Raw genomic sequence first — 14,999 nt, 5'->3', positions numbered from 1 at the left:
AGCTAGCTACGGTGAAGCTGCTTCTTCCAAACGAAGATAAAGTGAACTGAAAACTTAGACTATTTATGGTGCCTTAGGGCTCATATGATTGGAAGATTAGTGATTAGCAAATGCGAGACTGGACGTGATAAATCATAAGTACGTGATCCTCTCGAAATTAGTTTATGAATAAACTTCACTTAATGAATTTAGTTTGTGATGTTTGATGGAAAACTGAGTGCAATTTGAAGTCAGGCCACAAGCAGTGCATCAGACCACATGCAGGGCTTGTGATCCCCTGATGAAGTCACTTCAAAGAAATAAAAAAAATAAATTAAATCCTCTACACGAAAGAATGATAGATTAAAAGAATAACACTCAAATCAATTTCCAATCTGTGATGTGTTCTAGATTTCTGTGTACTATGAAGTCCCAACAAAGTTCCAATTCTATTATTTAAATTATTTTAAGTCACACTTTAATGTCAAATCAGCTTAAGAAAAAGTCAGATACGCTATATTCATATTTAATAAGACACATTTAATCATTTGATTTAGAAAAAAATAGGTTACATTAGCATTAAATAAGTAAAAACGTTTATAAACATTCTCTTGTTCCACAGTAAATCATTTATATTTACACACATTCAGAGCAGAAAAACTAGCATGTGGTGTTTACTATAAACCAAATGGACATATAGAAGTGTTCATTTCGCTAATGTAAACAAGGATGAAAGGTTTGTTACTGACCTTTTTTTCCAAGACTAAGATGAAATGAAGATGTAGTCTAGATGGAGACGTAGTCAAAAAGATGAAATCTAACCAAAATTAATGTTTGTTGTTAGAAACTGTCGAACCACTACATTCTGCTGTTCCTTCAGTAGATAAGCAGATCATGCATGCATTCGGTTTTCAGTCACATTACTGGCATGGAAATCCTGTAAAAGTTTCTGTTTTTTTTAACGCCATAGGCAACAGATATTTATATTCTTATTTCCTTGACAATTTACAATGTTTATAGATCAAATGAATTTATCAAAAGCGAAACTGAAACCAGCGCTGAATCTAAAACGTAAATATGCTAAAAATATCACAAATCCAAAGGTGTGCGTTGTTTACAAGTTGTTATGTGTCATATACGGTAAATCACATTGGACTGTATTTTGCTGCTTGTTTCAGATGAAGGGGAATAAAAGGAAAACGTGCTAATTGTACTCTATGAAATTTAGCTCAAAATTTGACTTTTTTTAATTTGTATTTTATTTTAATTTATTTTACACCATGTAGGCTACTTCATACTTCATATGCTTGCACAAACAGTAACTTGTCTGTTTGCTGTTTTTGTAGTCTTGAGTAGTTATTGTTTCATCTCCATTTCATTTTGGTTGTTAAATAATGTTCTGGTTTTCAATATACACATCACAGATAACTTTATGGTGAAAAAGGAATTGAAAGTGCACTCGTTAAAATGATCATCACACTTACTGTACGCAAAACCATGAGTAGGAGTCTACTTTGGCTGTGATTTAAATCATTCAAGAATTGCAACTATTAACAGTTTAATATCACTAAATATAATTCAAATAAATCATTGACATTTCACCTAAAATGTGTAATCATTTATTATTTATTTTACATCATTATATTGCATAATGTTCTCTAATATTTGTTCCATATCTAGAATGCGGTTGAGTCAAACTCATCTCTGCTGCGGAGTCAGACCAACACAGCAGTGATCCGGGGTCTTAAGTCGGGCACCATTTACGTGTTTCAGGTTCGGGCCCGAACAGTCGCAGGCTTCGGACGTTTCAGTGGAAAAATGTACTTCCAGACAATGACTGAAGGTATTGGACTTTAACTGGATTTTTACACTAGAGACATTGATTTTGTCGTTCTGCTTTCTGAAACCATATTCTAATTACTTTTGTTTAAGTGTAAGAATAAAATGTCACACAAAATCATTTCTGACAGATAAGCTTTTAAAAATATTTATCATTAATAAATAAATATAAAAAAATGAATAAATAATATTAATATATAGAAATTCTATAATTAAATCTCTAATTAATAAATAAAGATTCTAAATTATGGGATATAATAAAAAGTTACTAAAATGTTTAAAAAAAATTATATAATAAAAAACTATAAAAAATAGATAGAAACAATGTAATTTGTAGCTGTAGAAAATAGGAACAAATATAAAATATTCAAAAATGTAGATATGAATACTATAGCTATAGAAAATATAACTATATACACAGTGAGGTCAATAAGTATTTAATCACCCTGTGATTTTTCAAAATCTCCTACCTTGAAATCACTGAGGGATCTAGAATTTTCACCATATGTGCATTTTCACTGTGATAGACAGAATCTGAAAAAAAAATCCAGAAATCACATTGTATGATTTTTAAGCAATTTATTTGTAAATTACTGTGTTAAATAAGTATTTGATCCCTTAAGTCAAAAATGTTTAATAGAAGCACCGTTAACAATTATAGAGGTCAAAAAGTTTCTGTTGGTCCTCACCAGGTTTGCACACACTGCAGGTGGGATTTTTGCCCACTCCTCCATACAGATCTTTTCTAAATCTGTCAGGTTTTAGCCCAATATCTCACAATACATGTCCCCGTTCATCCTCTCCTTAATACAGTGCAGTCGTCCTGTCCACTGTGTGGAAAAACACCATAAACAGAGGAAAGAGTGTATCCTACATGGGATTTGTCAAGCCCACTCACCTCCATAGCACACACTCAGAACTACACAGTATATGTTGTGTGCAAATGTGCAATAACAATTTCCCTGGTTTCTCAGTAAATCCTTTAAATAAACACACATTTAGGACCGACAGTGACTGTTTTGGGTTTTGACTTTAACTGGATTTCAACAATAGACACATTGATTTTGTCCTTCTGCATTCCTAAAAAAAAGTTTGATTACATATGTATAAGTTAGTGAATAAGTCAAAGGTTGCAGTCTAGCAAATAACACGGCTAGCCTGTAACTGAAATGCCTTAACCTCAGTCATTTTAGCTGATCTTTAGATCTCTGTCAAAACTAGAAACCTGATAGTGGCCAGGCCATTACAGCATGCCGCTTATTCCCAATAGTAGTGTGAAACGTGTAGCCGCTTTCACTCTCACATTCACTTTTGAAACATTTGACAGCATGGGACATTTTGCAGCTTGGAAAACTCATTTATTTGTGTTTAGCTGGCATTAAAAGATTTGATGGCATGTCTGAAAAAAGCCAGAAACTGACTGTTGACAAATAATTATTAAAATGTCACGCATGTAAGATGTGTTGACAGTCAGCCGCTGAAGATGAATCAACAGCTTAAGCGAGTTTGTCAGCAACTCAGAATTAAGAATTCAATAACTCTGCAATCGAAAATGTGGCAGCCGGAAATGTTGGAGAGAAATCAAGTCAGTTCAGTTCATATGTTAATGCATTAATGTTAACTAACAGTGAGCAACTTGTTTGCTACAGCAATAAACTTGAACATAATAAACATACTGCTGTTCCATTATTAGTTCACATTACTTCAGTTCCATGAAATGTTTGCTAATACAGTACATTATCACATTCAGCATTTTTTGTTGGTGTTAGTGTTGTTATTAGTGTTATTTTAAAAGGAATGTTTACCCAAAAATGTAAATTGCCTCATCATTTACTCTCCCTTGTGTGGTTTCTTTTTTTCTGTTGAACACAAAAGAAGGTATTTTAAAGAATGCTGGTTACTGGGACCCGTTAACTTCCACTATAGGAGGAAAATTGCTGGGGAAGTCTCTAGCTGTACCAACATTTTTCAAAATATCTTCTTTTGTCTTCAACAGAAAAAAGAAACTCATAATAGGTTTTGAAGTGAAGGGTGAGTAAATGATGGCAGAATTGTTAATTGAGAATCTCTTTAATGTTATCTTATTAACTGATATAAATGTTAGTTTATTGTACTTTAGTTTTAATTAAATTAACACCTTAATATAACAAAGAGACTTAAAATGGTTGATATATAGCAGTAAAAACTGTTTAACAGGAGAACAAATAGAAGATGAAATGTTTCCTTAAGTAGCAAATATAAAGTCTTAAAATGTTTTAAATTTCCAAAATAAAAAAATTACTGAAATACTGTGTTGTATTGTGTTTTAAACAGGAAATTAATTAAATTTGTATAATTATTTTTGTGTACTTTTGTATACGATTTTGTACAAAATGAAAATGTTGTATAAGTCTGTAATTTATTTCAAAATAGTCTTTAAATGTCTTAAGATTAATTTCCTAAATGTCTAAAAAATGTCCTAAATTTGGTTTGATGAAACCTGCAGAGTCCAGTAAAGTCTATATAGGATACAGCTGTGGATATGCACAACTATATAGCATAGTTTATAGCATAAGTGACACTGTATAACAATAATTGATATTTCACATTACTGTGACAGTTGGGTTTAGGGTTAGGGTAAGGGTAGACGCTTAAGGGTAAGGGTAACATTAAAAAAATATAATTAATGGGAAATTTTATAAATAATAAAAATTATTCCTGTTACTGCAGAAACCCTGGTATGTAGTTATCTGAAAACCATCGGTTTACTTTGGATGTCTGACTGTTGTAGGCTATGACAACTAAAGTACTATAGCTATGCAGCTCCCTGAAAAATAACTCTACACCTTAGAATGTTCATCAGCCGATCAAAATCAAACATCCAACCGCCCCATTAGTCTAAATTAAAATAGAAAACAGCAATAATGTTTTTACAATCTTTGATCACAATATGCAAATATATTGAGTTCTATTTAAAAAAAATACATTTGTATGATAGTGTTTTATGTACAGAATGCATTCTTGTCTTTCTTTCAACGTTTATAAAGGATGAATATACCTGTGAATTTCAAATGTGAATCTCCATATTTAAAGTTTATCCTTGGTTTAAGCTGGAAAAACAATTTTTATGATCTTTCATTCAGATGTGCTGAAGCCTGCAGGCAGATTTGTGTGTTTAATTAAGGCAGTATGATCTTCAGTGATTAAAGGATTTGTCTGACAGATTTGATGTTGTGTTTGTCATGTGTGCACCTGAAGAGGAGTATAACTCCAGTCTGCAGGAGAAACTGCCTCTCATTATCGGCTCTGCTGCTGCTGGCGTTGTTTTCCTCATCGCTGTGGTTGTGCTCATTATCGTCTGTAATCGGTGAGTCTGTTACATGTAGCAATCAAAATCTGGAATCAATTAAACAAAACTGACCAGATGTTTTATTCCCCTTTCTCTTACAACATAAGAAACAGCCTGTGATAAATAAATAAACCAAGAAAGAGCTTCAAAGCTATCTTTCTTCTGAATAACTTTTTTTTTTTCCGTGTAGGAGAGGCAGTGACAGAACAGACTCTGAATACACAGACAAGCTCCAGCATTACACCAGCGGCCACAGTGAGTAACCCATTCAGTCACTCATGCTATTTCATTTGTGCTATTAACTTGATCTCTTTAAATACAACCTGAGTCTTTAGATGAAAACATTAATGAATGTTAATGACTGCTGCTAGGCATATTAGAATACAGCAAATACAACATCTCAGCTTTTGGAAGTATTTTACCAAATAATACCACATGTTCACAATCACAATAACACAGGGAGGATATATCAGTATCCATTATGGCATCCAATCTTAGGGCATATTGAATTGTTAAAGAGAACATTAGTTCACTTTGCGTATGCATACAGAAACCACAATTCATATTCGCGTCTTGTACTCTTCCAGAAGTGCTTGCACTGTCAGAAATCACCAACCTGTATTTAGTTTGTTTACATATATATATTTCAGTATTATTAAGGATAATAGTATCATATTTGCAAATAATTTATATCTATAAATACAAAAATATTGGTAGATGGAAAAACAGTGGATTGTTTTTAAAAAAATCTATTTTAAAATTGAATGTATACTTGTATAACTGTTTTGCAATGTTTTTTTTTTTCTTCATAATTGAGAATAAATATGTTCAAAGAAAAGAAAGACAGAATAATTTACTGTGTTTCTAGCTTGTTTAAACACATTTCTACCATGTTTTAGAACTTGGCAAGCATGTTTTAGCACAGTTACTAGTAATTATTATGTTGCACATGGCTAATATGTTTCAGCATGTAGTATAGCATTTGTATACATTGCGAGCATGTTTTTAACACATTGTTACATGATTTAACATTGATGCATTTCTAGCATATTTCTAACATGGTTTACTACAATGGTCTCAAACCCAATTCCTGGAGGGATGCAGTTCTGCACAGTTTAGCTTTAACCACTAAAACTCACACCTGCTTAATAGTCTCTAGCAGTCTTAAACCCTTTGGATCAGCTGTGTTTGATTAGGTTTGGAGCAAAACTGTGCAGAGCTGGGGCCCTCCAAGAATTGAGTCTGAGACATTTGGCTTACTACATGTAATTGTTTTAGGATGTTGGTAGAATATATATATATATTTTTTGCTAGCATGTTTAACATGTTTTTAGCATATTTCCTAAGCTATTTACCCAATGGCAACCTTTTTTTAGCAAGTTGCTAGCACATTTCTAACAATTTTAGCATTAATTATTATGTTTCTTGCATATTTTAGCACATGGCTAACTTTTAGTACGCCTTTAGCATGTTTAACATGTTTAATATAAACTTATGCCCAACATGCACATTTTTATCATGTTTTTAGCATAATTACCATGTTTCTACCATGATTAGGTTTCAACACTGTGGAATAATGAATTAGCAGGTTGTTAGTATGGGTAGCACATTGGTAGCATTAATGAGCATGTTTCTTGTATGTTGTAGCATTATGCTAGCACAATGTTGTTCCTTCATCCCTCAAGAGTCACTAATATTACAGTATAAGCTGTGCGGTATGTATCTTTGCATAAACTGCAGCTCCTGTTTCTCTTTCCAAGTGTCTCCAGGAATGAAGATCTACATTGATCCTTTCACATATGAGGATCCCAATGAAGCAGTGCGGGAGTTCGCAAAAGAAATAGACGTGACCTGTGTAAAAATCGAGCAAGTCATTGGTGCAGGTGAATGTCACTGTTTACGTCAATTAGCAATATTTTAATCTGCCTGAATTGCACTGAGTGCTGATTTGTAGTCTATCCAGCATCTAAGCATCTCATCTAGTCAGTCGACTGCATGTAAGCAAATCAAGCGTTAATTAGAAAGCAGCTGCAATCTAGCAAAAGCCTGAAGCTGTTGATGAATTTGCACCTTTAATTATTGTTAAAGGAGCAACAAAGTTTTGGTAAACCAGGCTGATAATTTAATCTTTGTCGTCTAATTGAATTTCATATTTAATATCCTGAAGTGTGGTCAACCTACTTGGTAAACTTTTCAGGTGAGTTTGGAGAAGTTTGCAGTGGAAATCTCAGGCTTCCTGGCAAGAGAGAGATTCTGGTGGCCATCAAGACTCTGAAATCAGGCTACACCGAAAAGCAGCGACGGGACTTCCTGAGTGAAGCCAGCATCATGGGACAGTTTGACCATCCCAACATCATCCATCTGGAGGGAGTGGTGACCAAGAGCACTCCAGTAATGATTATCACTGAATTCATGGAGAATGGATCACTGGACTCATTCCTTCGGGTATGATTTTCTGTTGCTGCAACTAAATAACAACTGCAACATTGTGAGTGCACATAGTCTTGGACTTACTGACACCCAGTGGTGTATATGCAGTATCACACAGTAAATGCTTTAGCTTCTGATGCTTTTAGAAACACACAATTCACTTTTGTTGACCATCAGTTCATTACACAAGGGATATAGGCCAGTGGCAGTAAAAATCAACTGGTCATGTAATATCAGTATGGCTACTACCGTGATGCAACCTACTCTATGTAGAATATGAATAGCTTTTGTTATGTGCATGTAGCATTGAATCATGATTATGAAAAGAGAAAAACTACAATAATAGCAGATTTGTGGAGAATTGTTCCTCTCTGAAATGTTCTGCTCACCCAGAAATGAAAAATAATTTACTCTACTTGTTTCATACCAGTTTGAGATTTGTTTTTTTCTGTTTAATGCAAATATCAATATATATATATATATATATATATATATATATATATATATATAGAGAGAGAGAGAGAGAGAGAGAGAGAGAGAGAGAGAGAGAGAGAGAGAGAGAGAGTTCTGATGCAAAAACCTCTAAGTGTTATCTGTAAATTTGCTTCTAATATGAGCTTTTTTTAGGCTCCTACCGTATGTCTTGATCCAGTAATTTCTCTTTTATGGCAAAGATTGGGTTATTTTCATTGCGAACTCTTCATATATATATATATATATATATATATATATATATATATATATATATATATATATATATATATATATATATATAAAACCATTGACTTCCATAGTATTTTTTCATTTCATTGGTTACAGGTTTTCACCATTTCAATATATCATCTTTTGTGCTTAAAAACTCAAAACTGTTATGGAACAAGTAAAGGGTGAGTAAATGATGACAAAATAAAACAATTGTGGTGAACTTTTCCTTTAACTCTTTCCCAGCCTTTGTGTGTGTGTGTGTGGGTGTGTGTGTGTATGTATAATTTTGACAATGCACTACTTTTAAAAGAAAATGCGCTTCTCACGTTTTTTTTCGTTTTTGTTTTTCTTTTTTTGTTAAAGTCATAGTATTTCTGTTTTGCTTGTTTAAAAGCAGGGTCTCTGTTCTTTATTTTTATTTAGGATATTATATATTCATAGCAGAAAATATTCTGAGGTGAAAATATCTTTAGGTGAAAATGGTCAAAAATGCTGCTGGTGGTTTGCAACTTTTTGTTAAATTCACTGGTGGCAAAGAGTTACTGTACCATGCAAAATGTTTCTTTTGATCATGAATATATAGATTTGTGGCACCTAATAATGGTTTTTCCTAAACATTATCAAAAAACAAATTAGTTAAGCTTTTTTGGCTCACAAAGGCACTTGTCCTTGTGCCGCTTTTAGCTGACCCAGGATCCCATTGGGCAGAGCCCAGATGTGTCTGCCGAGAGGCACAGCTGGACTAAAGTCCAGATGTTTTGCCAAAAGATCATGACACAAACTCACAGAACAGAGAGGTTTTGTTAAAAATGCCTCACCTAATAATTTAATGTAGAGTAGAATGTATGTGCATACTTTCAATTTGGATTATTTTAATGTATTTCTCTTATTTCTTTATTATCCTCTTAGCAAAACGATGGGCAGTTTACTGTCATTCAGTTGGTGGGCATGCTGCGTGGCATTGCAGCTGGCATGAAATACCTTTGTGACATGAACTACGTACATCGTGATCTGGCTGCCCGCAACATCCTGGTTAACAGCAATCTAGTCTGCAAAGTGTCCGACTTTGGGCTCTCCCGCTTCCTGGAAGATGACACATCTGATCCTACATACACAAGTGCCCTGGTGAGAGTGTGTTTAATTGGCCTTATCAAAGATTTCGCGCTATTGCATTGTGTGTTCAGTTCATAACCAAATCAACTGTCTACACAGGGAGGGAAAATTCCAATACGATGGACGGCTCCTGAGGCCATTCAATACAGAAAGTTCACATCCTCGAGCGATGTGTGGAGCTATGGGATCGTAATGTGGGAGGTCATGTCCTATGGAGAGCGACCGTACTGGGACATGAGCAATCAAGATGTATGCAGTCGATTCTTATATGATTATATGAAAATAGACGATGGTTTTATGTAAAGCTGGATAAGGCTGTCCTCTGGTGGACAAATGATGTCATGAAACACCAAAGGCATGCAAAAACAAAGCGTTTAGTCAGTCATCTCTGTATTTATCATTTCAGGTAATAAATGCAATCGAACAGGATTATAGGTTACCTCCTCCTATGGACTGTCCAAGCGCACTGCACCAGCTAATGTTGGACTGCTGGCAGAAGGACAGGAACAACCGTCCGAAATTCAGTCAGATTGTGAACACTTTGGATAAGATGATCCGTAATCCTGGCAGCCTGAAGGCCACTACCCCGCTTTCTTCAGGGTAAGGGATTTTATTTTGGGTCAGCACAGATCAGAAGAGGAAAGCAAACACTGAGTTCTGTTATTGTGTACATATATGAATGTATTAGTCTGTACTCTTATATAATTAGTTGAACTCAGTATCATTAGCACTAACATTAGTTTAAAAGAGATTCTCAGAGTGAAGAAAAATTTGTATGCAAAAGTTTATTGAAAACAGCTGGTTTATTTGAATTAAATCTGAAGTGTAACACCTACTGTTAAACTATCATTTATAAAGTATAACTTAACTGCCCTATTGAGCATTTGTCCATAAGCTGCCATTAAAACAAAATACTCAAAATTAGCTTCTGGTGTCAGGAATTTAATTCAATTGAAATTGTTATTTGTGTGGAACGTATTGCAAACTGATACTGTATATACTGTAGGTTTAAAAATACTTTTTATCACTTGTCCATAAGACCAAGAAAGCTTCATTTTAATATTCATCTCTATTATTTATCAATAACAATTTGTATATATTTTTGCTTTAAATAAAAAGTAAGAAATACAATTGTAAAGTTAAAACTTTTCTGTTTCCTATTAATGTTGTTTGTTTGACTTTCTTATTAATCAGGAAAATACAAACAAAAGCTTTCATGGTTTCAAAAAAATATAGAATAATATTGATAATATTATGAAATCTTTGTTGAGCAAATCAGAATATTATAATGATTTTATAAGTATGTGGTTCTGAAGACTAGAGTAATGATGTATATAATCCATCTTTGCCATCATATCAATAAATTACATTGTAAAATATATTCATAAAGAAATGTAAAATCTAATATTTTATAATAGTATAGATTCTTACTGAATATGAGAGCTCTAGTGTGGCACGGTGGCTCAGGGGTTAGCACTGTTGCCTCACAGCAAGAAAGTTACTGACTTTAGTCCAGGCTGGGTCAGTTGGCATTTCTGTGTGGAGTTTACATGTTTGCCCCATGATTGCATTTACATGTTTTCCCCCACAGTTTAAAGACATGCGGTATAGTATAGGTCAGGGGTGTCAAATCCAAACTTGGTAAGGGCCGCACTGAGTGTTGTGAATAAAGTCAGGGGCCGTACATACACACTTTTAAAATGTATTTAATAGAGAAAATAAAAGTGTATTAACAACTATATAACATCTCTATAACACTTCATTAAACCACATTTATCAAAATAGTAAGGTTTTATATTTCATTATAATTTGGACCACATTTGTGTGTCAGCAGGTTTTTATCTCCATCAAAACATGAAATATGGCCTCTAACCAATATAAGCATAAAACAGTACAATAGGCTAGCATAGAACAGTAGTTTACTTTAAAAACAATTTCATATTCAGAAAAACTGATGAGAAAACAAAAAGCCAACAGCTGATATTCCACATTTCAACAAGCAACTGATGGTTTCTACTATTGTATTATTGAACTTATTCTTTTAGCTTTAAAAGGCAACCTTATCATGAAATGACCCATGTCAATTGCCGATGCCTACAACTGAACTTGTGCATTTCAGAGGGAAAAAACATAAAGCAATATATTTATTAGTAAGTTATTATACATAAATGGTGACCTATGAAAAAATAAATGGTAAGAAATTGTGTTATTTAGATTATTTTGCTCCAAAGGACACTTGCACTGGGCTTATATGGGCTTACATAAGAAAATTAGGGATTTTTTAAACTCCTACCAGACACCCTGCATCTTTTCATAGAAACAATCTCATCTATTCTAGGTGTAATGTCCCATGCCATGGGTACTTTCATTACAGGCATAATATAGTTGTCTGTGAGGCGGGATCTGTGGGATGTTTTGGTCAGCTTCATTATAGAGAACATTTGTTTACATGAGCATGTGCTCCCAAACATAGACATGATGCGTGCAGCGTTAAAGCAACTTGACGTAGGAGTATAATAAATATGAAAAAAGGGGTAACCTATGTGCCCTTTAATATTGTAATTGTCACAGACCTTATATTTAAAGCGAGTGCGGGCCACATGAACTTCATTACCAAACTTGTTGTCGAGCCTGATTAAATGTTTTGACTGGCCGTGTTTGGCCAGCGGGCCTTGTTATTGACACATGTAGTGATATAGGTGATACATATAGGTGAATTGAATAAACTAAAGTCATTGCCTTGCCTTGCCTAACTGGGTTGCAGCTGGAAGGGAATCTGTAAAACATATTCTGGAATAGTTGGTGGTTCATCCTGTGGCGACCTCTGAAATAGAGACTAAGCCGAAGTAAAATGAATGAACGAATGAATGAATGAGAGCTTTATCAAAAATATTACGCTTCAAATTTCTGAAATGTTGTGTTTAACATTTGAAGTTTGGCCTTTTGCCTGCAGAAAAACACATCATGTTAGTTTCATTGTTGTGATGTTGATTGTGTTTGTTTTACAGTGTCCATCTACCTCTGCTGGATCGTAGCACACCAGACTTCTCCAGCTTCAGCACAGTGGATGAATGGCTGGATGCTATCAAAATGAGTCAGTACAAGGAGAACTTTGCCAATGAAGACCTCACTACCTTCGAAGCCGTGTCCCAGATGACTATGGAGTATGTTTTCCCTGTCTACCATGCAGGCCACCATATTAAAAAGAATAATTAGAAAATTAAACAACCAGATCCTGTTACTGTAAGTTTAAGTAATAGCCTTGTCTGTTTAGATAATTCTTTGACATTATGCTTTCTGTCCTCGTAGTGATATCCTAAGAGTGGGGGTCACACTAGCAGGACACCAGAAGAAGATCCTCAATAGCGTTCAGATGATGAGAGCCCAGATGAACCAGATCCAGTCAGTGGAGGTTTGATTTTTTTTTTAGAAGGGGAGGATGGGGACCAGTTTATACACCCCAGACCCCAGCGGACCTCTTCACAGAAAGACGCCCCCTCAGCAAGCCCAGCAGAAGTCACTTTCCATGGGGATGATGAAGAACAAATCCCCACAAGACCATCATGGTCTTAATACAGCACCAGCACACTGAAGGCAAGCTGAAGTCTTTCCAAAGGCCAAAACTGTCTATACACATCATTCTGGCTGCATTTACATGCACATTTATGATCCAGTTTTATGTGTTTTTTTGCAGTATTAAGCCCAAAGTACACTTCTGTTTTTATGATTATTCTATGGAAGGCCATTGGGGCCAAAATCTTTAAACAAAACGCATGAGATTTAAATTTCAACACGCATAGTTTGACTGTTTTAATTCATCAACAAATAAAACAGCTAGTAAAATGAGACTATATTTGCATATGTGCATAAGTCTGTTCTTCCAGCAGCCATATTAGCGATGTCTGAGCTATTATGGGAATGAGAGAACAAGCTCTTCATAAACTGCCAATTAAATTTGATCAGTTGTGGCCTAATGGTTAGAGAGTTAGACTTGTTATCTAAAGGTCACATGCTTCATTTTAGCACCAGCAGGGATTGTATTATAGATGTGGAGAGTTAAATCCAGCACTCTCTTCCACCCTCAATTAATCGTTTTCATGTGACAGACAAAATATTACTAATTCCCATTGACCGCCAAAAAGCCAAATAATCATTGTGCAATAAGATAAAATGTTACTAAATGACGTGAAACAAGTCAGGGCAGTACTTCTCCAGAATTCCTTTATAGAAAGAACAGCCAGAAATGAAAAATTGATGCAATTTTTGCCAATTGGTAGCATCATAGACCCATAACAATCTATTATTCCTATAACCTGTAAGCTTTTTATATATAGTTTCTATTTTAACTCGCAGTTTAAGTGCAATTAAAGTATAGACTAAAATACAAGTCAAATTGCAGAAGTGAATGAATAGATTTTCTGTACCAGCAAATATTAATCTAAAATATATTATTAATATGTAAGGAGTATGTATGCGCCATAACGTCGTCACTAATAACTAAATGACTAAGGAACATCCACAAAATAGATGTAAACATCGCTGAATTGGAGCACTGACAGGGACATGATGCTTATAAATGACTAAAAAAAGGCTGCTTATGCAAAATATGGATCGCAAGTGCCCACAATTTACATTGTTGCGGTGATCATATCTATTTTGTTCTGTTTATATGTGTGATCCAAATATTTGAAGTTAGAAATATTACTGGATTGTGCTGCGTTTCTATGTAATTCTGCCAGGTTGCCGCACAGGTTACGTGACTGAAACTATCAATACCACAATTGAAATGAGCCAGTTGAACACCGAACAGCACCAAACCTACAGATGTTCTGGCTGCGCGTTTATGGTTTGTGTGAGTTTCTTTAGTTAAAAACATCAGCTAAATGCTAATATAAATGAAAAAATTTTAATCATCAGAAAAATATGACTAACTCGTTGTCGCTTTAAAGCCTGGTTTATACTTCTGTGTCAAGTGACCGGCGTAACCCACGGCGCATGCAACGCGCATGGCTGTGCATTTATACTTCTGCGCGCTGTCTCTGTTGGTCTGCATTAACACTTCCGAAACGCTAGTTGGCAGTGAGGTGTAAATGTTCCTCTGTGTCGAGTTTCTTCTCTGCTGTTTTGCTTTTCCTGAACACTTCCGGGATGTACAAGTGGCTCAAACTCGCTCATTTTGAGGCAGCAACCGGCGGACGTGCAGCAACTTTAACTATGAGGTAAACACAAAACAAAACTTTCCATCAGGAGCTCCTTCACGGGACACTTGTAAACAATCGCTACATTGGGTTCAGCGCTACCAAGCCGACCAATCACAGAGCTTGCGCTACGCGTTGTTGCGACGTGTAGTTACATTTTTTGAGAGGTGCACGTCAGTGACGGCGACGGCCACGGCGAAGGGCTATGCGTCAGCGCCGTAGCATACGCCGGTGTTTGACGCAGAAGTATAAATCAGCCTTCAGCTGTTCGCTTCTTAAACTACTTGTTTGCCACTATTGTGCATGTCAAGTGAGTTTGCAGTAAACAACGGTCCCTGCTGTTCAAAACATACTGAACTGTATTGTGATTCATGTAACATCCCAGCCGATTTTAATGATCACGTATT

At 35.0% G+C, this 14,999-nt stretch overlaps 1 protein-coding gene across 2 annotated transcripts in view; it reads left to right on the top strand.

Annotated features, from left to right (window-relative positions):
* ephb2a (eph receptor B2a) overlaps positions 1 to 14,446 on the top strand; it is a 126,634-nt gene extending 112,188 nt beyond the window's left edge. Inside the window, exons 7-16 of one of the 2 annotated variants that reach the window (XM_087307095.1) lie at positions 1,660 to 1,822; positions 5,056 to 5,164; positions 5,337 to 5,401; positions 6,907 to 7,029; positions 7,344 to 7,591; positions 9,191 to 9,406; positions 9,494 to 9,643; positions 9,801 to 9,994; positions 12,403 to 12,558; positions 12,704 to 14,446. In XM_087307095.1, coding sequence (XP_087163221.1) covers positions 1,660 to 1,822; positions 5,056 to 5,164; positions 5,337 to 5,401; positions 6,907 to 7,029; positions 7,344 to 7,591; positions 9,191 to 9,406; positions 9,494 to 9,643; positions 9,801 to 9,994; positions 12,403 to 12,558; positions 12,704 to 12,812 — 1,533 coding nt within the window. In that variant the 3' untranslated portion in view covers positions 12,813 to 14,446. The remainder of the gene's footprint in view (positions 1 to 1,659; positions 1,823 to 5,055; positions 5,165 to 5,336; positions 5,402 to 6,906; positions 7,030 to 7,343; positions 7,592 to 9,190; positions 9,407 to 9,493; positions 9,644 to 9,800; positions 9,995 to 12,402; positions 12,559 to 12,703) is intronic. The other variant, XM_087307096.1, reaches the window with a different exon arrangement.
* Positions 14,447 to 14,999: the final 553 nt, after the last annotated feature.

The sequence above is a fragment of the Danio rerio genome, chromosome 23 (assembly GCF_052040795.2).
Source record: "Danio rerio strain M-AB ecotype USA chromosome 23, GRCz13ab, whole genome shotgun sequence".
In the NCBI taxonomy this organism is placed as follows: Eukaryota; Metazoa; Chordata; class Actinopteri; order Cypriniformes; family Danionidae; genus Danio; species Danio rerio.
Note: the sequence above shows the minus strand (reverse complement) of the source record. Positions and strands in the feature narration are given on the sequence as shown.